This window comes from Pygocentrus nattereri, chromosome 14 (genome assembly GCF_015220715.1).
Source record: "Pygocentrus nattereri isolate fPygNat1 chromosome 14, fPygNat1.pri, whole genome shotgun sequence".
Taxonomy (NCBI): domain Eukaryota; kingdom Metazoa; phylum Chordata; class Actinopteri; order Characiformes; family Serrasalmidae; genus Pygocentrus; species Pygocentrus nattereri.
Window position 1 is genome coordinate 13,849,959 of NC_051224.1, and position 23,575 is coordinate 13,873,533.

Genomic DNA, 23,575 nt, shown 5'->3' on the forward strand with positions numbered 1-23,575 from the left:
TTCTTTGCCCAATATATCCACTATTCCTCCTCAACACATGTCCAAACCATCTCAACCTGGCCTCTCTGGCTTTATCTCCAAATTGCTCCACCTTCACTGTCCCTCTGATCTGCTCATTTCAAATCTTGTCCAGCCTTGTCACTCCCAACGAAAATCTCAGCATCTTCATCTCCGCCACCTCCAGCTCAGCCTCCTGTCTTTTAGACAGAGCCACAGTCTCCAAACCATACATCATCGCAGGACGCACTACTGTCTTGTAAACCTTCCCTTTCACTCTTGCTGCTATCCTTCTGTCACACATCAGCCCTGACACCCGTCTCCACCCACTCCATCCTGCCATCAGCTGTCAATAGACCTAAAACATGAGGTGCAAAATTGTTTATTGTTCATAAGTGTTTTATTCTCATTATGGAAATGAGTGACTTTTTTTTTTGTAACTACAGTAAAGTAGACTCGTCAGTACAGCTCTGGGATATAATGCTTGCTATCTGCTCTCTCCAACCTGTAACCAGGTAGCTAACTTAAAACAAAATGCCACTGAAATACACATAAAATACCTCCAAAGCACAGTATGTTCCACAGCATGTCTTCCAGTAAATTAGTCCCTTGAACGTCTACAGTTATCATTGCCATTTTTACATTGCACATTTATTTGTATTATTATTATTGTTACAGCCATATTAAAATATGGTAAATCAGCACACCTTAGGACAACAACTTAATATTTTATATTAATGTACAAGTTAAGAACCTTTGGTCCTGTAAAATTACCATTTTGAAGATTTTGTTATGACAGCAAACACATGAAATTAGATATTTTATTCACATTGAGGAGCTTGAGCTGTTCCTCTACACTACAATTTTGCTTTGATTCGTTTGACTAAAATAATTAATAAATTTACTGCTTGGTACCACATGAAAAGTTTTTATTTATGTTGACTTAAGTGTAATTAATTACAAAATTATTATATTATGAATTGCGTTTTTATTCAGTTTACACTCCGTAATGACATGTTCATGTTTGTGTTTTTGTCCAAAAAATGCCATGCAAATCAAAAGTGTATTAACAAAAACTTTCAAATTCAAATTATAAATAAAAAAAAAAATCTGTTACTTCAAAAACCAATTTCATAGCAATTAAAAACTAATCTGCATTGTAGATGATATTTATTTATTTAAATCATTGGTGGCGTTGTGACTTCTAAATGGTTCAGTGTGTTTGAACTCTTACTACATAACCCACTCAGATGCCCTATACTTTCTACTACAGTCTTCCATCAATTCCAAGTAGAGACGACTACCATAAACAACAGCAAATAGTCCACTTTCTGTGCATTTAAGTGCAGGTTGCTATTAAGTAACACTTCCTCTCATCTACACAAGCAACAACAGGACAACAAGGCAGATGTGCATTACATAAAATTTAACTCCAACCATCTGACCTATTCTATACAACACACTATTATTTGCATCCTGCTGTGATTTACAGATACATTTCTTTCCTACCAAAGCCAGCTAGGCTAACTGAAAGCATGGCTATCATGAATTTCTTTGGACAAGATGCATCCATGAACCTTGATGCACAGGAACGTAATTTCTCTTTAGGCTTAAAACCAAACTTAATATCCTTAATATCCTTCCTGCTGTAACACGTTTGCTCTTGATGCATCCTTGGACTTTCTCAAAACGCTCAAAATGTGAACCTCAAAAAATGAATAGAGCGCAGAACATTACGCAAATGTTCAGTGAGAGGTTCTCACCTCAGCATCTCACTGTTTGTGATATGCACTTTGGAGGATAAACACATCTGTGCACTAAACCAGCATCCATGCCCTTGTAGGCAGACACGTTAAATATGAATGAAACAGATGCTGACCTCTTTGCCTTTGCTTCACGGTTTGCCTTAGAAGTACACCAAACCTTGGCTTTTTTGTTTTGTAATGCCATCCCACCTCCCCCACCCTAATCTCTCCTTCTCTCTCTCATTGTCCTACTTTTTCCCTACATGCAGGTGTTTTCTATCTGGATTACACTAATCTCTGGGGCCATGGCCGAGTTGACGTGTGATGCCTTGCTCCTGATGTCCACCAACCTCACAGGTGAGTGCGCTTTTTGTGGCTTTTATTTTAACTGGTGATCTAAGACCAACTTTGCTTTTTTGTGATGCCTGAAAAGTAATAATAAGGATACAGGCTGTTGCTACTTGATCCTGATGTAAAGCTGCCCATACTCTTAAAAACAAAGATGCTTTAAAAAAAAAAAAAAAAAAAAAAAAGTGCAATGCAATGGACAAACAACTGATTCCCTAAAGAACTGGTGCCCTGAAGAGTTACTGAAAAGATAGTTCAGTAGCACTTTACAGGTAATAAGTTGGATTTTATATATATTTTATATATACACTGCTCAAAAAAATAAAGGGAACACAAACAACACAATATAACTCCAAGTAAATCAAACTTCTGGGAAATCAAACTGTCCACTTAGGAAGCAACACTGACAATCAATTTCACATGCTGTTGTGCAAATGGAATATACAACAGGTGAAAATTATTTAGCAATTAGCAAGACACACTCAATAAAGTAGTGGTTCTGCAGGTGGGGACCACAGACCACTTCTCAGTACCTATGCTTTCTGTTTTGGTCACTTTTGAATGTTGGTGGTGCTTTCACACTTGTGGTAGCGTGAGACGGACTCTACAACCCACACAAGTGGCTCAGGTAGTGCAGCTCATCCAGGATGGCACATCAATGTGAGCTGTGGCAAGAAGGTTTGCTGTGTCTGTCAGCGTAGTGTCCAGAGGCTGGAGGCGCTACCAGGAGACAGGCCAGTACACCAGGAGACGTGGATGAGGCCGTAGGAGGGCAAGAACCCAGCAGCAGGACCGCTACCTCCGCCTTTGTGCAAGGAGGAATAGGAGGAGCACTGCCAGAGCTCTGCAAAATGATCTCCAGCAGGCCACAAATGTGCATGTGTCTGCACAAACGGTTAGAAACCGACGCCATGAGGATGGTATGAGGGCCCGACGTCCACAGATGGGGGTTGTGCTCACAGCCCAACACCGTGCAGGACGCTTGGCATTTGCCAGAGAACACCAGGATTGGCAAATTCGCCACTGGCGCCCTTTGCTCTTCACAGATGAAAGCAGGTTCACACTGAGCACATGTGACAGACGTGACAGAGTCTGGAGACGCCGTGGAGAGCGATCTGCTGCCTGCAACATCCTTCAGCATGACCGGTTTGGCAGTGGGTCAGTAATGGTGTGGGTTGGCATTTCTTTGGAGGGCCGCACAGCCCTCCATGTGCTCGCCAGAGGAAGCCTGACTGCCATTAGGTACCCAGATGAGATCCTCAGACCCCTTGTGAGACCATATGCTGGTGCGGTTGGCCCTGGGTTCCTCCTAATGCAGGACAATGCTAGACCTCATGTGGCTGGAGTGTGTCAGCAGTTCCTGCAAGATGAAGGCATTGAAGCTATGGACTGGCCCGCCCGTTCCCCAGACCTGAATCCGATTGAGCACATCTGGGACATCATGTCTCGCTCCATCCATCAACGCACCACAGACTGTCCCCAGGAGTTGGCGGATGCTTTAGTCCAGGTCTGGGAGGAGATCCCTCTGGAGACCATGCGCCACCTCATCAGGAGCATACCCAGGCGTTGTAGGGAGGCCATACAGGCGCATGGAGGCCACACACAATACTGAGCATCATTTTGACTTGTTTTAAGGACGTTGCATCAAAGTTGGATCAGCCTGTAGTGTATTTTTCCACTTTAATTTTGTGTGTGACTCCAAATCCAGGCCTCCATTGGTTAATAAATTTGATTTCCATTGATGATTTTTGTGTGATTTTGTTGTCAGCACATTCAACTTTGTACAGAACAAAGTATTCAATGAGAATATTTCATTCATTCAGAACTAGGATGTGTTATTTGAGTGTTCCCTTTATGTTTTTGAGCAGTGTATATTAAAGTGACAAATTGTACTAACCTACCATTACATGCTTTTTTTTAGTTTTTGGTAAATAAAGATTGTTGGTAATTATTAGTTTTATTCTCAGGATTAAGTTGATAATAAAATGGTAAAATAATGGAAACAAGTTATACTTACATAAGCTGTTAGTAAATAAGTTACAGTAGCAGTAACAAATTGTAAATAAAATAGTAATATAATGGTAACAAGCTAAACAAATCTAAAAATGGCATGCTAATTTTCTAATTATTCACAAATTGTTAATAACTGTTGTACGTAGTTGGTATAAAAAAGTGTAAAAAACTCGTTACGCATAAAATGATCATTATATGAATCATTTAAGTAACTGCTATAGTAAAGGAGGCTAACACTAAATGATTAGACCACTTTGAAAGTTTTTTTTATATTCATAGCAATAAGATGTCTAGCTCTTATAGCATGTCTGCTAAATTAGCATGACACACCAATTCTTTGAGTTTTATACTATTAGGCTTATTACCCTAAAAACCATGCAGTAATAACCTGAAATGCTGTAAAATACTAATTCACTCATTTCTACTTAGTTTCTTGCCTGTTATGTACAGTATAAACAGACAGTTACAGGCTGTAATTACAGAAAATGCACGTCACTGCTGTGTTACCTATTAACAAAACATGTGTCAACTTTATTATTTAACAACAAAATTACTATATTATTTTTGCGTATGAAAACAGTCAGTTGGTCAATGTTAGTAAAATAAAATATAATAATACCATACAATCTCCAACTTGTTAAACTGTAAAGTGCTATCGACCGTTCTTTAAAGAACTGTTTGTAAAGATGTGCAATTGTGACACTTTTTTTTTACAGAATGCCTCCACATCATGTAACCTTCGCATAGATTCTGTACCAGTTAAATCTACCAAATGTCTTCCTCGTGATATATGCAGAAACATAGCTGATGTCCCTTTTAAGCCACTGACTTGTGAAGTACATTCCTAAACATTTCTTTTAGCTTTGTTATATCATGTTCTTTAAACATGCAGAGGAATCATGTTAACTGCAAAGAGCAGATTGTTTTGTTGTTTGTTTTTTCCTAGAAACATTTACCAAGACACCAAGTGTGCTTATGTGTAAAGTATAACCAAGCAAGGACTCCTATTTATTAGTCAGAAGATGACCTCTTGTTCCAGTTTCTGCAAGCGCTTTGAAAGATGCATAAGACTCATTTGGCTTTCAGCTATATCATCATTTGCTGGATAAAAGCTTTTTTTGGTCTGCCTTAAATGATGAAGCATAAAGACAGATGAGGAATGTAGTTCAGCTACACAGAATTCTTCCACCCTTCTTTACAGTAGACTACTAAAGGGCACATATTCTCACTGCAGTATGCTCTTAAAAATAAAAGGTGCCTAAAAGGGTCCTTTGGAGTGATGCCATAGAAAGACAGAAAAAACACTTCTGGTTCCCCGAAGAGCTTTTCAACCTTTCAGGGAACCATTTTGTAAATGAGATGTGTAAATGGGCAGCTTTTAAAAAAAAAATTCTACATACGGTAAAGGTCCTGTACCAATTAAAAGACTTGTCCTAGAACTGCAGTACCAAGCCAAGGAACCATGTAGGAGCCTTTGTTTTTAAGAGTGTACAGAATCAAACTGTTCACTGAAAGCTAAATCATCCCAGAATGGGGGACAGATTTCAGATGTACTCATAGGCTGCTTTGCTTGCTTGTTTTTCTTTTCTCCGTAAGCATAGCATTAAGAAGCACAGTAAGCAATATCATTGACTAATGTAGTGAACATAGTGGCTCCAAACATGAGCTTTCAGCACAGCCAAAGTTTAAAGCACCACAGAGATCACTGATAAAGACATGTAAAGAGTTATGACTAGATGATAACAGTTTGTTGTTTTAGTATTGCCCTGATAACTTTGAGAATGTATTAGGGTTTATTCTGGACACAGTAAAACGGGTGGAGTGTATAAAACAGCAACATAACAGCAAAACTGCAGAGAAAGCATATGCTCTAAAACAGTTCCACAGTATACATTATTATAGAGGGTTGAAGTAGTGCAAGTGAAAGTAGTGCTCTTTCTTGGTGTTGGTTGGGATCACATTTGTTGCAGGTGACATCAAATCTGACAAACTACCATTCAGAGTTAGCAATATGCATGCATCAGCTCCTCATGTTCCTTTCCACATCTCACTAGCCAGTCTCCTAGCCAAAGCTCCCAGCAATGAAGTTATTAAGCTTTTCTAGATTTGTTTATGGTGCTTATTATAAAGAATTACACCAGTGTTTGTATCATAGCTAGACACTGCTTTCTGTTTGCATTGCTCCGTTACTGCTGGGCCCTACTATAAATGTTCACCTTCATTTACGAGAGCAATAAATAGCGGCCCACATTAAACATGTTCATTTTTAAATTAAACATAGCTAAATGTCGCCTAACCTACTTACATCAAGTCTCAGGTTTTCCCTCTACTTTTGTACAGGTGTGGCACTCTGGGACAAGTAAGACATTTTCCCACTGTATGCAAACATGAATGTGCCGAAACATAATAGGAGCTTGTGAAACTCTCTTTCAGAAAAATGATGTAGCAGTCTGCTAGCTAGCTACAGATTATGGACAGTGTTAGTGCTGCTGAGCATCCAAATCTCAGACACTATTTGTTCCTGATATACCAGTCATAAAATGAAAGCCTGAGTTCTATATAAGCTGCAAAATGTGGTTTCTAAAATGGCCTTTAGGCTGTTTAAGTTGACAGGTTGTTCTCCATTTTGCACTTTTTACACTATTCATAGAGATGCTGAAGTGGTTAATTTTCCTGCAGAGAAGAGCTCAAAAGTGTAGGGTTGAACCAAACCGATTGGTGGTGTCGTTCAGCCCTACCACTGCAGCCCTGTTGTTTACACTGCCTGAGAGATGCCAAAGTCAATCATTTTGTGCTCTGACACACAGTTATGCAGCCCAGGAATTTCTGGAGCCTTACCTAGTAATACGTTGAATTTGTTTATATACATTACTTTAACACAACACTGGTAAGCACTTTTTCTGCAGCATATCTTTACTATCCAAACAAAATTTGAACATTTGAAACCATGTTGGCAGGGGCTTTAATCATGGGTTTGTGTACAAAACTGTGCAAAAGTCAGACACCACCTTTCATTTATTTCACTTGCACCTTTTAAGCACAAGTTACTCATTTTTCAGTAGATATTTCTGAGAAGATCAGATAGTCCACTTGCAAAAAGAAGGAATGTCAAAGTGTGTCAAATAAATGAAAAAACAGGCATTTCCAAAACTGGAGTCCAAAAATGGTTAAAAGAGAAAATGGGACTCCTAACATCCAAGACCTGGGAGAGCACCAAACTGTCCCCATCAGAAACAGTGCTGTAATCTTTGAAAGAGAGGAGAAAAAAATCATGCTCCATTCTTGCACAAGACCTGGAGACCTTCTACTTTGGAGGTGTGGAAAAAGAATCTCTGCTGCTTTCTTAGAAAAACAAACTGAAAGGACAACTGTTTCCTGAAAAGAATGGAATTGTAATAAAGGTAACAGATGGACACACTAAATATTGAAAAAATATTCAGTTGTTGAGGCTTCTTTCTGTTAAAGACGTGCTCTGTTTTTGTGCTCGACACTGAAAAATGAATAACTTGTATTAAATGACTTTTCTGTAAATGTAATAAACAAAAGGTGGTCTCAGACTTTTGCACGGTACTGGAAGTATGTAATGACCAGACATAACATACTGTGTCATGCCTGTCAGGTAAACTGTATCCTGTAAGCCATATTTAAATACCCCTACCTTGTCAGATATAAATTTAAGAATTTAATATGTAATCATTTGAAAGCAGGAGATGAAATCTTCTAACATCACCTCCAACTTTCACAAAGCCTCTCTTATGCAAGCGCAAACGAGAGTTTTCACAATCCATCCTTTGGATTTTTTAAATTCATCTGGTTCAAGAGTGATTGAGGTCAGGCTTGTCTTCTATTCACGCATTTATTTGTCTCACATACACAATGTTCGTGGTCTATGCTAAGGTTATGAAACTAACCATAATAGGCAATAGCTGTCGTACTGAACGTCATTTCTTCTGGCATGTTTTTAAATCATTCAAGAACGATTATGATAAAGCACCCTTGCTGTGATTTGAATTAGAACTCTGAAAACAATATTAGGCTAATCTGCAAAACAAGTAGACTGTGTTTAAAAGCTCTCACTCTTCACTTGTCACAGAGCATTACTTGAACACATGAAATTCTCCCTCACCGCAAATTATTTCACATGGATTCAAGTTATGCTAATGTTCTAATATCCTCAGATAATGTACATAAATATCTGTGTGCTTTGTTGTATACATTTCCTCAGAGAATGCCAGATACAGATACCATTTTTATATTTTAAACAAATAAATAAATATTAGAGAGGCAACAAACATAACTAAATGATTAACCCCATAGCACATGTAGATATACAGTTACACATATACTCTATGATTAAAGTGTCTAAAATGCCACCAAACCTGTACTTTGGTCTGATGGCCTGAGCCAAATGATGAGATAATTACACAAGGCTGGAGGAATTCAGACAGTAATCTTCAGCACAGCTGTGGAAACACACAAGCACTCCACACCATGACCATCACACAGCACTTATAAACTGAAGTGTTGTTGACACCATATCCTGCCAGCTCCCAAAGACCTACACCAAAATCAACCAAAGGGGGTTGAATGTGTTGCATTTCAATTTCTACCAATTGTAACCCTTTACAGCATAGGCAGAAAGTGGCTATTCTGCCTTTTCATCTCAATAACATGCTTTCCCAAAACTGTCAATACATTTGTTTTGACATGTAAGGTGTCTGTATAATAGACTACCATTTTAAGTAAGCAGTTTGATGTTTTCTATGTCTAGGGCTCATATAGAAGCCTATGTTTTCCACAATTTCTTCAAATAAATGAGTTTGTAGTATGCAAACACTGTTAAAGTTTCAAAAAGTACTATTCACTCTCCAGTCCATACAACCCATATGTGAAAACTAAGCTGTAAAAATAAACTGCTATGAATCTACTGCTTCTATGAAGTCACAAATACAACATATTTGCATATCCACCTATTTTAGCCTACAGCAGTTCAGCCCACCCATTCACGCTTGTTATAAAGAGCACTGGCCTGGGCTGATTTTTAAATATAATCCAGGGCAGCCAATCAGAACAGAGGTCATTTACATTTATTTGTCTTAAAGGCACTCTTAAAAGCAGCTTGTTTAATTCTAAGGCAAAAGAGAGATTGGAAAAATGGTACTGTGTATTGAATGGTGATTTTTGGTACATAAAACCAGACATAAATGTAGGATACAGGCCCTCTAACTCTCATCACAGTGCACAGACTTGCACTCAAGTAACTCAAAATCAATGTCTGTTAGTGTTTGAGGATTCAGGATACAGCCCTAAGAAGAGGAATACATCGTCTTTTTATTTTTACTCTGATTAAATAAATAGATTATAAACACAGCAATTTAAATAATGTTCTGAATGTGCACGCTCAAAAACATCCAACAATAAAGGTAGCATGGAGCTTCTTTTATAAAGAAAACACAATAGCACACAAAGTTTTAGTTCACATAGTAATCCATTTTACTACCTAATGTGGTCATGAACATGTTCAAACTACCCTGGAGGCAGATTGTAATGAGTTGAAGAGAAGCCATATTATCTGAAAGGATTGCTGGCAAGACATACAGTAAAAAACGTTTAACATATTTTACAAATACATTTTTGGATCAGAGTGAAGAGAATGTTGTGAGTGCAGGATACAAGGGAGAACGGAGGCAAGAGCTTGAAGAGTTGTTTTATTGGAATGTGGAGAGCTTAACAATAACATGCTCTGATGCTTTTGCTATTTCCTCCCTGTGGCTGATAATGTCCTATAAAGCACAATCTATGTGGGTGATCTGGAGTTCACTTTGGGACTAGTGTGTACCTTGCAGGCTCCGTCAGTACAGCAAATGTTTTCTGCAATATAAATCAAGATACTATTATTACTAATAAGTTGGGTAATACAGATGTGTTTTAAATCTCTTTTAAAAAGTGATGTAGGTCCTATGAGCATGTTTGTGTTTGAATATGAATAAGTAGGTATCTTGAGGATAAAAGCTGTTTGTTTTAGCATGATGCATGCATGCATATTTTTCTCCTTATCTACAATTTACCAGTAATGATAACCAATATTTGTCCATGTTTTTCATAACACTATGGGCCATTACAACCCACACCCCAAGCTGTAGCTCAAGACGAACAGCACCTAAAGTAGTCGGCAAATGTGCAATCAAACCAAAATACCTACTCATTAATAAATTTGATCATCCTGCAATGCAGAAACTGTTGGTGTGTCACAGTTCATGCTTTTAAAAACATGCCAAAATGTACAAAAGATCCACTTTTGGTTTCATAAGGGAACCTTTAATGGATCATTAAAGTTTATTAGAGAACTATTTTTGCAAATGAGATGTGCGAGTATGAAGAACCTTTTAAAAATTAAAGAACCTCCACATAATGTAAAGGTTTGATACTAATTACAGCATATTTTTCCTAGAGTGGCACAACTGGGTCAAGAACCTTTTAGAAACCATTCATTTTAAAAGCACAGTGGATAGTTATTTGTTCCTTTTCATTCGTATATTGTGTTTTCACAGTCATTGGGTCACTTAGTACTGCAATGTCTCACCAACCAATCATCATGCCTGTAGTATCTGCTCTGTAATGTGTTTAGCGTTGCATTATATGTCATTATATTCCATATTGTGTGTCCTGTACTGTGACTATTTTGAACATCCTTCTGTCTATTTTTGTTTATCCCTACATGGTCATGTCTTTCTCACATGTCACTTGTATGTATAGGCTGAGCCTAATCTTGGCATCGGTCCTGCTATAAAATTGTATCAGCCCAGTGTCTTATGGGCTGGCTAGATGTCTGGTACCTGCGCACAAACGAATAAACTTCACTTCTCCAGACATACGGCTGGTCCCCTGATAAGTGAGGGTTTGGATTCTTCAAGCCCCACTAACCCCACTATTTTGTACATGCTTCTATAGTGGCGAGTGGCTTAATTAGAATCAAAGTTAAACTGAGCCCAGTATAAAAGACCACATAGGAGACTTTGTATGCATCACATTGCATTGGTCATGGTTTTAGGGATATGCTGTTTGTTCCTATGATTTCCCAAATGGGTAGACCTTTGGTGATTTGCTATAAATGTGGCTCTACTATTGATTCTCATCTGAATGTGTGGCTCCTTTGAAAAGATCAAATGTAGAGTTCTCGACTGTGTTTTCTTTAATAGTCTTTTTTTTCCTGTCTTGCTGCACTGATGCACTGCTCAGCCCTTTGCATCTGCGAAGAACTTGAGAATATTGTAAATATCAAATGTCAGCAAGCCTTAATCTGCTGGAATGAAACTGCTTTTCTAGTTTCTAGGAGGTCTAGTTTGTTTTTTGCAATATGAAATTGTCAATGTAAATGCAAAATTGGAAAAGCAAAACAATAAGCTACAGTCAATAGAAATACGGCAAGACAACTGATAGTTATTAAAACAATCAAAACCAAAAACGGAGATCTGACTAAATAAGCCAAACGCTACACTTTAATTAGTTTAATCAGCCAAGAGCATCTGGAGAAAAAAAGAGAATGAAAGAGAAGGAAAGATGGCTTTGAGTCACCATACAAAATTACTCCATCACACTTTCAGCATTCACAGTAACCTGAGCCTTGCACCCGCCTCGATGAATGAGCAACAGCTGAAGTGAATCACAGTCTGCTTCCAACTATGACAATGTACTCTCAGCAAGGAAACAAGAGTTTATTAGTATAATAAAAAAAAATGAAAAAAAGAAAGCACTTGTTCTAAACATACTGCCAAATCTCAAGGTGCCTGGCAGAACTGACTTGGAAGGCAACCAGGGTTAAATCATAAATAATAATAACACAACACACTTATCAGATGGCACACACAGTGTAGCCTTAATGAGATGCAATGGAAGGATTTAAAATTTTTAGACAGTCTTCAAACAACCTATAAACGACCTGACCAACACATGCAGCTCAGTCTCTACTTCTGTGTGGGTGTCACAGAATAATTCACAATGGACTTTCAGCACCTTGGAGAAGGAAAATTAAGTTCGTCTGAGAAGGTACTTTTTGTAATTGTGCAGGCAAGTGAAATCTTTAGCAGGTGTGAGCTCTTTAAATAGTAGTAGTAGTTTAATTAGTTGACTCAAATGAACTGAATGCATTTTTTTAAATCACATTTTTGTTTATTTATTTATTTGTTTAAATTTATTGAGGGGTACTGACCTTAAGAGAGTGTAAAACACAGCACTTGCAAAAATGTCTACTTAAGTAAAAGCACTAATGCTGTACTGATAAGGCACTTCAATCCAAGAAATTTACTCAAGTAAGAGGAAACACTATAAAAACTGAAAATGCTGAAAAACTACTTGAGTTACTACTAGAGTTAACAGATACCTGACAAATGTGTCACGCAGTCAACGGGGAAGTCGGACTCCACTTCCCAAAATGCTAGGGAGGATCACGTGATCTTCCCCCACACCTGTCAGCGATCACAGTCGCCGGAATTCTAATGTTGTGCACCTGTTTCTCTCTTTATAAGCTGGGACTTTACTTGGACTCTTTGCGAGGTATTGTTCCATGCAATTACTGAGCGGTTTAACTATAGTATATTTCCTGTGTATCGACTTCTTGCTACTCCTGACCCGGTTTTGTGTATTGTTTTGCCCTTGTGTACCTCTGCCTGCCTGGACTGAATTGTGTCACGACTTTGGATTGGACTCGGATATATGTTTTCTCCCTCTGGGGATTCTCCTGATTACCTCCGGTAATAAATCTCTTCCCCTTTTACCTGCGAGCGTCTGCGATTCTGTTCATACATTACAGAATACCTCGCCTACCATGCAGACGGCGGAAGGGGATGTTTTTCGAAGGGCACTTACGGAACAGGGTCAACTTCTGGGACATCATCAGCAGGTTCTCTCAGGAGTAACGAGTTCACTGGAGTCCCTAACTAACCAACAAGCAGTACAGCAAGCTCAGTTGGTACAGCTTGTAGACAGCATCAAGGAAATGACCAGCCAGCTTCGGGGAATGCAGCCGACAGATTCGACACTCAGGACGGCTCCCGTTAACCCAGTGACAACGCCGACCCTAACAACGTTTCCGGTTAGTAAACCCGATAAATTCACAGGCAATCCTGATCTATGCAGAGGTTTTTTGTTGCAATGCTCAGTTTTCTTTGACAATTCGCCAGTAGGGTCAGACCAAGCTAAGATTTCTTTCGTGGTGTCCCGATTATCAGAAAAGGCATTAGAATGGGCTACAGCTAGCTGGCCTGCCTTCAATGGATGGACGTATGAGCGTTTTTTGAAGGAGTTTAAACTAGTTTTTGATCACCCCTATGAGGGAAAAGTAAGCGGAGAACTGTTAACCCAACTACGTCAGGGCCCACGCTCGGTAGTGGAATACGCGCTGGAATTCAGAACACTCGCAGCCAGTAGCGGTTGGAATGAGACGGCCCTTCTAGTAATGTTTAGACACGGACTGAACCCGGAAGTTCTCAATGAGCTTGCCAGTAAGGATGATGGATTGAGTTTAGATCAACTGATATCACTGGCCATCAAGCTAGATCATTTAATGAACTCCAGAAGGAAGAAGGGAAGCGCACGAGGCCCACGAAACATATCACATCCTGTTAGGGTTCCAAGGGACGTTGAGGTTCCGGAACCCATGGTATGTGAATCATCCCGGTTGTCAGAGGAAGAGAGGCAACACCGTTTTTCCCAGCAGTTGTGTTTTTTTTGTGGACAACCTGGTCACCGCATCAGAGACTGTCGCAAGAGAACCGCTCAAAATAAGGCACCAACCCCAGGAAAGCACGTGGAGTTCACTCCGCGTGCTAACGTGGTGAGTATTCCCACGAAGGGGCTGGTTTCTAAATCTGTACTGCTACCTGTTAGGTTGTGCCTTCACCCCAAGGTTGTTGTCGTTTCAGCACTAATCGACTCTGGAGCCGAGGGGAACTTCATACATGCTCAGATAGTGGAGAAGCTACGCATCCCTGTCAAGAACCTCCGGAATTCATTAGAAGTTACTGCATTAGATGGAGATCCTGTGGGATTTCAGCCAATCACCCATGTCACCATCCCTATTGAAACACACGCTAGTGCTTTGCATTCTGAGAAGCTGTCTTTCCTAATCCTAGATCAAACTGACTTTGACGTGATCCTTGGGCTTCCGTGGTTAGAAAGACATAACCCGACCATTTTTTGGACTGATCGTACTGTTACACAATGGTCGGATTACTGTTTCAAAAATTGTCTTAAGAATTCATCTATCGCCATTAGATCAACCACTATTGAAAGCCCAGACACTGAGTCTCCCTTCAAAATCCCACAAGAATATCTAGATTTAAAGGAGGTGTTTAGTAAGAAGAATGCCACTAAATTACCAGCCCACAGACCCTATGATTGTGCTATAGACTTGATTTCAGAACCCATACTGCCCAAAGCCAGAGTATATCCCCTAACACAAGAGGAACAGAAGGCCCTGGACAGTTATATTAATGAAGCCTTAGATCAGGGCTTTATTCGCCCTTCCACCTCTCCCATAGCCTCTAGTTTCTTTTTTATAAAGAAGAAGGATGGAGGGCTTAGACCGTGTATTGATTACAGGGCTCTTAATCAAATTTCCAAGGCATATCCATATCCTTTACCCCTGGTCCCGGTAGCACTGGAACAACTGCAAGGGGCCCAATACTTCACCAAATTAGATCTCCGCAGCACGTATAATTTAATTCGGATTAAGGAAGGAGATGAATGGAAAACCGCATTTTTGACCACCAGGGGGCATTATGAATATTTAGTTATGCCTTTCGGGCTCTCTGTCGCCCCCTCTGTGTTCCAGGCGTTCATTAATGATCAGGGATGCACATAACTGGTACGCAGGTACGCATGCGCGACAAAAATTAGCAACGCGTACTGCCACTTGGGTCACTACCGCGCTCTTGCATACTGACGATCCCTCCTGAAATATTTCACATGACTGCTCAAGTCGCCAGTGTACATCGGTAAATGTTGGTAATTATAGTCAAACATGTCTAAGAAGAAACAGACAACAGTAAGCAGCTTCTTTGGAGTTTCGCCCCCAACTAAGAAACAGCAACTGGAGCCAGAGCCGAAGAAAAGACTTTTTTCGGAGAAGTGGCTGCAAGAAGTGCCGTGGCTTGAGGCTAATGATGAGCGAACAGAAATGTGGTGCAAGATTTGCCGTGCCCATCCACAGCTAGCAGACAAAACAGGTGCATTTTATAAAGGGTCGAAGAATTTCAATCATCCGTTATTTAACAAACACGAAAAGAGCAAGGAACATGCCACTGTGGCGCAAGCCATTGCTAATAAACAAGCTAGCCGAGAAGACATAGCAAGTCGTCCACTTAGCAGATGGCGAGACAAGCTTACTGATCAACAAAGGCAAGCCCTTTTTAACGTTTTTCTCCTTGCTTTCCATAAAGCGAAACACACCCGTCCCATGTCGTCATTTGCGGAGGATATTCCGTTGCTGAAGCGGCTAGGAGTTAATGTTGGGACTGCTTATCATTCACGTGAAGGGGGCACAAGGATTATGCAGAGCATAGCGCATACCATCAGCAGGGAGCTACGAGCAAAGTTGCAGGCTGCTCAGTTTTGGGGACTGCTTTTTGACGGGTCCGAAGACATCACAAAAACTGAGCAGGAAATCGTGTACATTGTGTCAGTATCCACCAATGGAGAGTTTTCGTCAGACTTTCTCGGATTGGTCGAATTGGGTGCCGACCGCACCGCACAGGCAATAACAGACGGGCTTGTAAAACTTTTTCAGGACGCATGCTTGGACGACTGGAGAACAAAGTTGGTCGCTGTGTGCACAGACGGCGCAGCTGTTAACGTCGGGGTGTACAACGGCGTTGTGCCAAAACTAAAGGGACTAGTTGCGATTGGAGACAGTCTTGTGCACATTCTGTGCACTGCACACACGCTGGAGAATTGCGCAAAATCAGCTGACCGCAAGGTTCCGTACTGCAACACCTTCAATCAGTCTGTGGTCAGGCTGCTGCAGTTTTATTTACAGAAAGGTGGTGCGAAAAAAACGGCTGCATTGCAGAAGCTATGTGAAGAAAATGGGATCTCCTTTGTGAAATTGGGAAAGTTTCATAATATTAGGTGGTCTGCATGGCGGCACGAAGTACTGTTAAAAATATCAAGACTATTGCCAGCCATTAAAATGCAATTGGCTACAAGTGATAACCCTGACTTGCAGCATATCTGCACAGAGCGTTTTCAATGCTTTCTAACACACATGGTTGACATTGGCAACATTTTGAAGACCACATCAATCAGATTTCAGAAAGAAAAGCTGACCATAGGGGAATGTAAGGACGAACTCATGGTGGCCATTGGGCAATTCAAACTTATGCTTGATGCTGGAGACCATAGTGCACAGACTGTTTCTAATGCTGAGGCTGACATAGACAAGACAGACTTACTCAGTGCGTTAATTGAAGAGTTTGAAACTAGATATGACTCCCTTAAGTCATGTGATCACTTCTTAGTATTTGACCCTTCAACCTGGCCTCAGGAAATGCAAGGCCTCCACAGTTTTGGAAACACAACAATTTGCAACATTCTCCAAAAATACGAGGCCATCTTGCAGCTCAATAAAGACATCACTCTGACAGAATGGATGCGCTTAAAGCAGGCAGCAAAACGGCTGGGAGCATCTTCTGTGTATGACCTAGTCCAAATAGTAAATAATCCAAGTAACCCGGATGCTTACTCCAACATCAAAGAGCTGGTTAAGCTGTCTCTTGCACTGCCTTTGAGCAGTGCAGCTTGTGAGAGAGGTTTTTCACATCTTAACATAATCAAAAACAAATACAGATCCCGCCTGTCACATGCTCGTCTCTCAGCCCATATGCACATCCACCTGTCAAAGGAGACCACAGAGACATTTAACCCAAAGCCAGCTGTTGACCTGTGGATGGAGACAGCCAACCGGAGGCTCAACCAAGGGCAAGGAAGTACATCTATAGCAGCAGCATCATCTGAGGAGGACAATGGGGGCGACAGTGCGGTGGATAGTGAGGAGGACTTTTAAGACTTATCACGGATGAGGTGAGTACCAAACACTATTTGCTGGTACTCACATGAGTAACTCACTAAAAAAGTTATGTGCACCCCTGTTAATGATGTACTGCGAGACATGTTGGGAAAATTTGTAATCGCGTATCTTGATGACATCCTGGTGTATTCACCTTCCTTTGACAAACATATCCATCACGTTAGAGAGGTGCTTATGAGACTACTACAGAATAACTTATATCTAAAAGGTGAAAAATGTGAATTTCATTTGCGCTCAGTTGTCTTTTTGGGGTATATCATTAGTCAACAGGGGATAGTTATGGACGATCATAAGGTAGAGGCAGTACTAGATTGGCCACAACCAACATCCGTAAAAGAGTTGCAGAAGTTTTTGGGTTTTGCTAATTTCTATCGTCGCTTCGTTAGAAATTTCAGTGGTATTGCGGCTCCATTGACTTCATTACTGAAAGGGAACCCTAAGAGACTCAATTGGAATGCTCAAGCAGAAAGAGCCTTCCAAGACTTGAAGAAAGCTTTCACCCAAGCCCCGATACTGGCTCATCCTGATCCTAAGCTGCCTTTTGTAGTAGAAGTAGATGCGTCTGAAACCGGGGTGGGAGCAGTTCTGTCGCAACGGACCAGGTCTCCCATTAAACTACACCCCATAGCATTTTTTTCGCATAAACTATCACAGACGGAAAGAAATTATGGAATAGGAGATAGAGAATTGTTGGCTATCAAATTAGCTCTTGAGGAATGGCGACATTGGCTGGAGGGCGCCAATCATCCGTTCACTGTACTTACGGATCATAAGAATTTAGAATATCTCCGGACAGCTAAGAGGCTCAATGCCAGACAGGCCAGGTGGTCTTTGTTTTTCTCTCGCTTTCAATTTAGTATCACCTACAGACCCGGAAGTCGCAACACCAAGGCAGATGCATTGTCCCGGAAATTTCACACCCAAATCAACCATGAGCAAGACGAGGATCCTCACCCAATTCTTCCCCCCGAGGTAAAGATATCCTCCATTCGTTGGAGAATAGACGAGGAGATTGAGAAAGCTCTCCCCAGCATTCGCATACCTGAACAGTGTCCACCAGAGAAGTTGTATGTACCCCCTGCCTTCAGAACTGCACTTATCACCTGGGCACATTCGTCATTAACATCAGGGCACCCAGGTGAAACACGCACCCAACAACTCCTTATTAATAGATATTGGTGGGAGGACATGATCAAAGATGTACATAATTTTGTAGCCTCATGTTCCATTTGTGCCCAATGCAAGACACCTAAAGTACTGCCAGCGGGGCGACTTCTACCCCTACCAGTTCCCAACCGGCCATGGTCACACATCGCTGTCGATTTCGTAACAGACTTGCCAGTCTTTGTATCTTTGTATCCTCGTATCTGTGTAACTGGTCTTTGTTTGTGTGGGTTCTGATCTTTGTTATGTCATACCCCAAATCTGTACGTGTCGGCTCACTGACCCTGGACTGTTTTGACCACGACCCTGGATTTGCCCCTAATAAATCTTGCTTATCTCAGCGTGTGCGTCCGCCTCCTCGCTCCCCCTTACAGAAAGACTGGCCACCACAGGACGCAGCAGGTAAGCGAGACTCCGGCATGTGGTTGTTCCGTTGGGACGAAACTCCGGCTGTTTCTAGGCAGCCCGAGTTCGCAGTGTCCCAACGCCACCAAGCCGGAGACAGCAAATCCCCTGGCGCTGAGGGAACACGAGCGTCTCGTCAGTCCCACAAGAAAGCGGAGGACCTTCCCGCCTTGTGTCCGGGCGACGAGAGCTCAGGTAAGCGCCTTGGGTCTGCCCGTCTTGAGCGCCACTGCAGGGAGGAGCGACCTGCAGTGCAAGACGGGGTCAGACAGAAGGAGCATTCAGATGACCCGTTTTTTGGTACTCGGCTCGTTCGCAAGCGTCACTGCGAGCTGCCTATCGCTCGAGTGAGCTTTGGGAACGGCCGAGTGGGTCCAGTATCTGTGTGTTCCTCCAGGTTGCAGCAGAGGTCCCCAGCCCGAAAGCCCGATCCCGTGGCCGCACCCCGCGGCACTTCTGATCCCGTGGCCGCACCCCGCGGCACTTCTGATCCCGTGGCCGCACCCCGCGGCACTTCTGATCCCGTGGCCGCACCCCGCGGCACTTCTGATCCCGTGGCCGCACCCCGCGGCAAGCCTGCGCCTCCGGACCCGCCGCCAGTCGCCGCGCCTCCGGACCCGCCGCCAGTCTCACAGACATTCACTACCATAATGACGATAATTGACAGATTCTCGAAGGGAGTCAGGTTTGTGACATTCAAAGCCCTTCCCAGTGCCTTTCAGACAGCAGAAGCCCTATTTCAAGTGGTCTTCCGGGTGTATGGAATTCCGGAAGATATCATCTCCGACAGAGGATCCCAATTCACGTCTCAGGTATGGGCAGCGTTTTTTGAACATTTGGGGGTCTCAATCAGTCTGTCTTCAGGTTACCATCCCGAATCGAATGGACAATGTGAAAGAGCTAATCAGGAACTAGGGAAGTTCTTGCGGCTCTTCTGCCATGAAAATCCCAGAGACTGGTCACGCTATTTAATCTGGGCAGAAATAGCACAAAACTCCCTCATTAGCTCTACGACCGGTATAACCCCTTTTCAGTGTATCCTAGGCTACCAGCCACCTGTTGCACCCTGGATAGGGGTCCGAACCAATGTTCCGGCGGTAGATGAATGGATGAAAAGGAGTGAGCAGGTATGGGAACAAACACACTGCAGAATAGAAGAGGCTATTCGTCGGCAAAAGGTACAGTCGGATAAACACAGGGGTCCAACACCCACCTACAATCCAGGAGATCGAGTGTGGTTATCCACCAAGAACTTCAGACGTCCTGAGGGGACTTGTAAAAAATTATCTCCCAAATACACTGGACCTTTCAAAATCTTGAAGAGAATCAATGACGTTACTTATAAGCTAGACTTACCCCCAAGGTTTCGTTCATCTAATTCTTTCCATGTTTCTCTACTCAAACCAGTGGTTACAGGACCATTGGACGAGGCGACACCAGATACTACGCCACCTCCACCAGAGTGGATGGAAGGAACGCCGGTATATGCTGTCCGGAGACTGCTAGATTCCCGCAGGCATGGTGGACTATTGCAGTACCTCGTGGACTGGGAAGGCTATGGTCCAGAGGAAAGGTCTTGGGTACCGGCTAAAGATGTGCTGGATCTGGGTCTCATCCGGGACTTTCACAGTCGGCACCCGGAGAGACCGGCCCCACGTCCACGAGGCCGCCCACGCAAGGGACTCTCCTGCTCCCAGCCAGCCCGTCTGGGGTCTGGGATGCGAGGATCGCAGTCGTTCCGGCATTCTGGCGACTCCGGCCTGGTTCCTGGTGGTGGTCGGTGTGGTCGTCCTGGTCGTCCCCGTGGTCAGGTCCGTCAGGACTCTTTGGGGGGGGGTACTGTCACGCAGTCAACGGGGAAGTCGGACTCCACTTCCCAGAATGCTAGGGAGGATCACGTGATCTTCCCCCACACCTGTCAGCGATCACAGTCGCCGGAATTCTAATGTTGTGCACCTGTTTCTCTTTATAAGCTGGGACTTTACTTGGACTCTTTGCGAGGTATTGTTCCATGCAATTACTGAGCGGTTTAACTATAGTATATTTCCTGTGTATCGACTTCTTGCTACTCCTGACCCGGTTTTGTGTATTGTTTTGCCCTTGTGTACCTCTGCCTGCCTGGACTGAATTGTGTCACGACTTTGGATTGGACTCGGATATATGTTTTCTCCCTCTGGGGATTCTCCTGATTACCTCCGGTAATAAATCTCTTCCCCTTTTACCTGCGAGCGTCTGCGATTCTGTTCATACATTACAAAATGTCATGTTTAAGGGGACCCTAAACTGAAAAGTTACATAGATTCAACATTAGCTCACATTAGGAAGCTAAAAAGCAATAGAGCATCTAAGTCACAGCTTTGGGTGTAATAAAGCACCTCTGTTGTTGTTACTCTTAACTCACAAAAAAATAAAATAAAATAGGAAGTTCTGAAAAGTGCAGATTATCTTATTCTGTAAGTTATTAAAAATTTAAAAAGACAGAAAAACGTTTAACCTTATCTGAAATTGAATATTGTTGAAAGTACTCCAATATATTTATACTCCAGAAAGTAACTGCAATGCACGTCTAACAGATGTCACTTATAATCTGATGTTTTTACATGTATGCTACACCAATCATCACTGAGGTATTACGGTATCAGTAACATGTTCAAGAGACAGGAATGAGGATATTGCTTAGGTTACCAGGAATACCAGCATCTCTCTCTAAAATGTCCTCTCCCATAGAAAGCTCTTTGTGTGAAAACTCAGCCTTGTGATACTGTCACAGTTGATAAAAGGTTGATAAGTTGAATAAGTCTCTAGTGTGTTTGTCACAAGCTCTTGCAGTAAGCACAGTTCGTCTCAATAATGAATCCATGACCATGGCACAGTGACTGTGCCACTTTCTATATTTGTACTTTTGCCTGCTTTAGTTCTCCTACTTCTTTTTTCTGTCATATGTTCTCTCTTTAATACCATTGGGTTTTTCATTTTTTTCTTTCATGCTTTCACTCTTTCCTTCCTTTATACTTGCTGTTTCACATGAATATTCCTCTTCTCTTCTTTCCATCCAGTAGGAGCTTACACTGCAAACACTGGCGAAGTCAAATACTCTTGCATCAATTACAAACAAGGCTTTTAAAATAATAGCTTAAATTCTTATGAAAAACAATATAAATGTTCATTTTTGTATCTACAAAAATCTATTCAATGAAATTGTTTCACAGCTTTAACAATAGTATAAATGCAGTTTTAATCAGTATCATCAGTTTTACTATCAAATAAACGTCAGGTTGCACAACCACACATCAATTAAAAATATTATATTTAAAAATTATTCACCACTACTGAAAACATCTTAAAACTAGTATTTGTACTTGGACATCTGTATAAACCTTTGTTCAATGGCTGCTGACTTTGGCATTGCACCATGAATGTCACTTGGGGAATGCTTTATAATTGAATATCCTTCCCACATTTTCTTAGAAGTATGCCAGAATAAAAGTCCATGTCAGTATGTCAGTCATGCTGCATGATTTACAAACAGATGATTTTAAATTGTTAAATTCTTTTTAAGCTGCCATATTTTGCAACATATGATTTTAAAGGTTTCCAAACATAAATCCATGGCTAATTATGGTATTTAAAATTTACATGACTAATTAATCTTTTTATTACTTAATCTGCACATACAGCTGGATGATCACAACACCTGATATTTTTACACTTAACATTAATTTTATTTGGATGCACTGAAGATGTATTCATCAAAGGAAACAACGCAGAAGAAAGTGATGCATGTCACAAATTTATTATCTTACTTGCTAGGAATGCCATGGATATTGATACAAAAATAGAATAAATCTGCAAACCTTTCATTAATATTAAACTTTTAAAAAATAAAACTGCTACAAAGGATATTTTGGAGCAATGCCATAGAAAAACACTTTTGGCTCCCTAAGAAACTATTCAATGGATGGTTTATGAAAGAATCAGTATGCCCTGTAGGTATGGTCAGGGGTCGAAGGAGTACTAAATATTTCTTTAGTAATTCCTTCTTCTACCATAGCTCCAGTTCCAGGTATTACGGTATAAATTCCAAAGTAGTATGTAATTGTTTTTGGTTAACCGAGAGTAAGTTCCAAAGCAGCCATAACTAAATTATACAGAAATGCCCAACAGGTTCTAGCTATTATCTGGATAAGCAGGTGGTACAAACTCAACAGTACTGTGCAAATATTTTGGATAAAAAAAATTAATTAAAAAAAGCACCAGATAGTTATAAATTGCAAAAAAAAATAAAAAATAAAAATTACACAGTATGTATTAAATCTGGGATATCCAACAAAGCAAGGATTCTGAATAGTTTGACTGGGTCTTTGTCATTTACTTCAGAAAACAGTCTTTTCTGCCACCATTTTACAACTGCCAACATCTTATTTGGTACTTTTATTTCCCAATTTACTTTCCTGCTTAAGCATGTAACATTATATTGGAATTTAGTAAGGCTTAAGTTGAAGTTACCACCTTGTTGCTCAAAATAATCATGAGGTATTTGTCTGTATTCTTCCTCAGTACATGGAATCTGTTGGCTATTTCAGTGTAACAAACTTCATGGTCTCAGAACTTACCATTATGCTAACAAAATAAATATCTAGTACTTTGTTTCACATCTCCACCTTTCTTATAAGTATGTAGACCTTAAGGGACTGTAAAGTGCTGTATTCATCAGAAACTATTCAATTGATTGGTTGTTGAAAGAACCAAATTTGTTAAAGACGTGAATTCAAAGAACCACGGCAGTTTTAGTCTTTATGACCACTACATTAATATGAAA

General features: G+C 41.1%; 1 protein-coding gene across 1 annotated transcript in view; it reads left to right on the forward strand.

The window, feature by feature from the left end:
* Positions 1-23,575, forward strand: part of crhr1 (corticotropin releasing hormone receptor 1) — a 164,887-nt gene that overhangs the window by 55,352 nt on the left and 85,960 nt on the right. Inside the window, exon 2 of the mRNA XM_037544992.1 lies at positions 2,012-2,099. Within this exon, the coding sequence (XP_037400889.1) occupies positions 2,012-2,099 (88 nt within the window). The remainder of the gene's footprint in view (positions 1-2,011; positions 2,100-23,575) is intronic.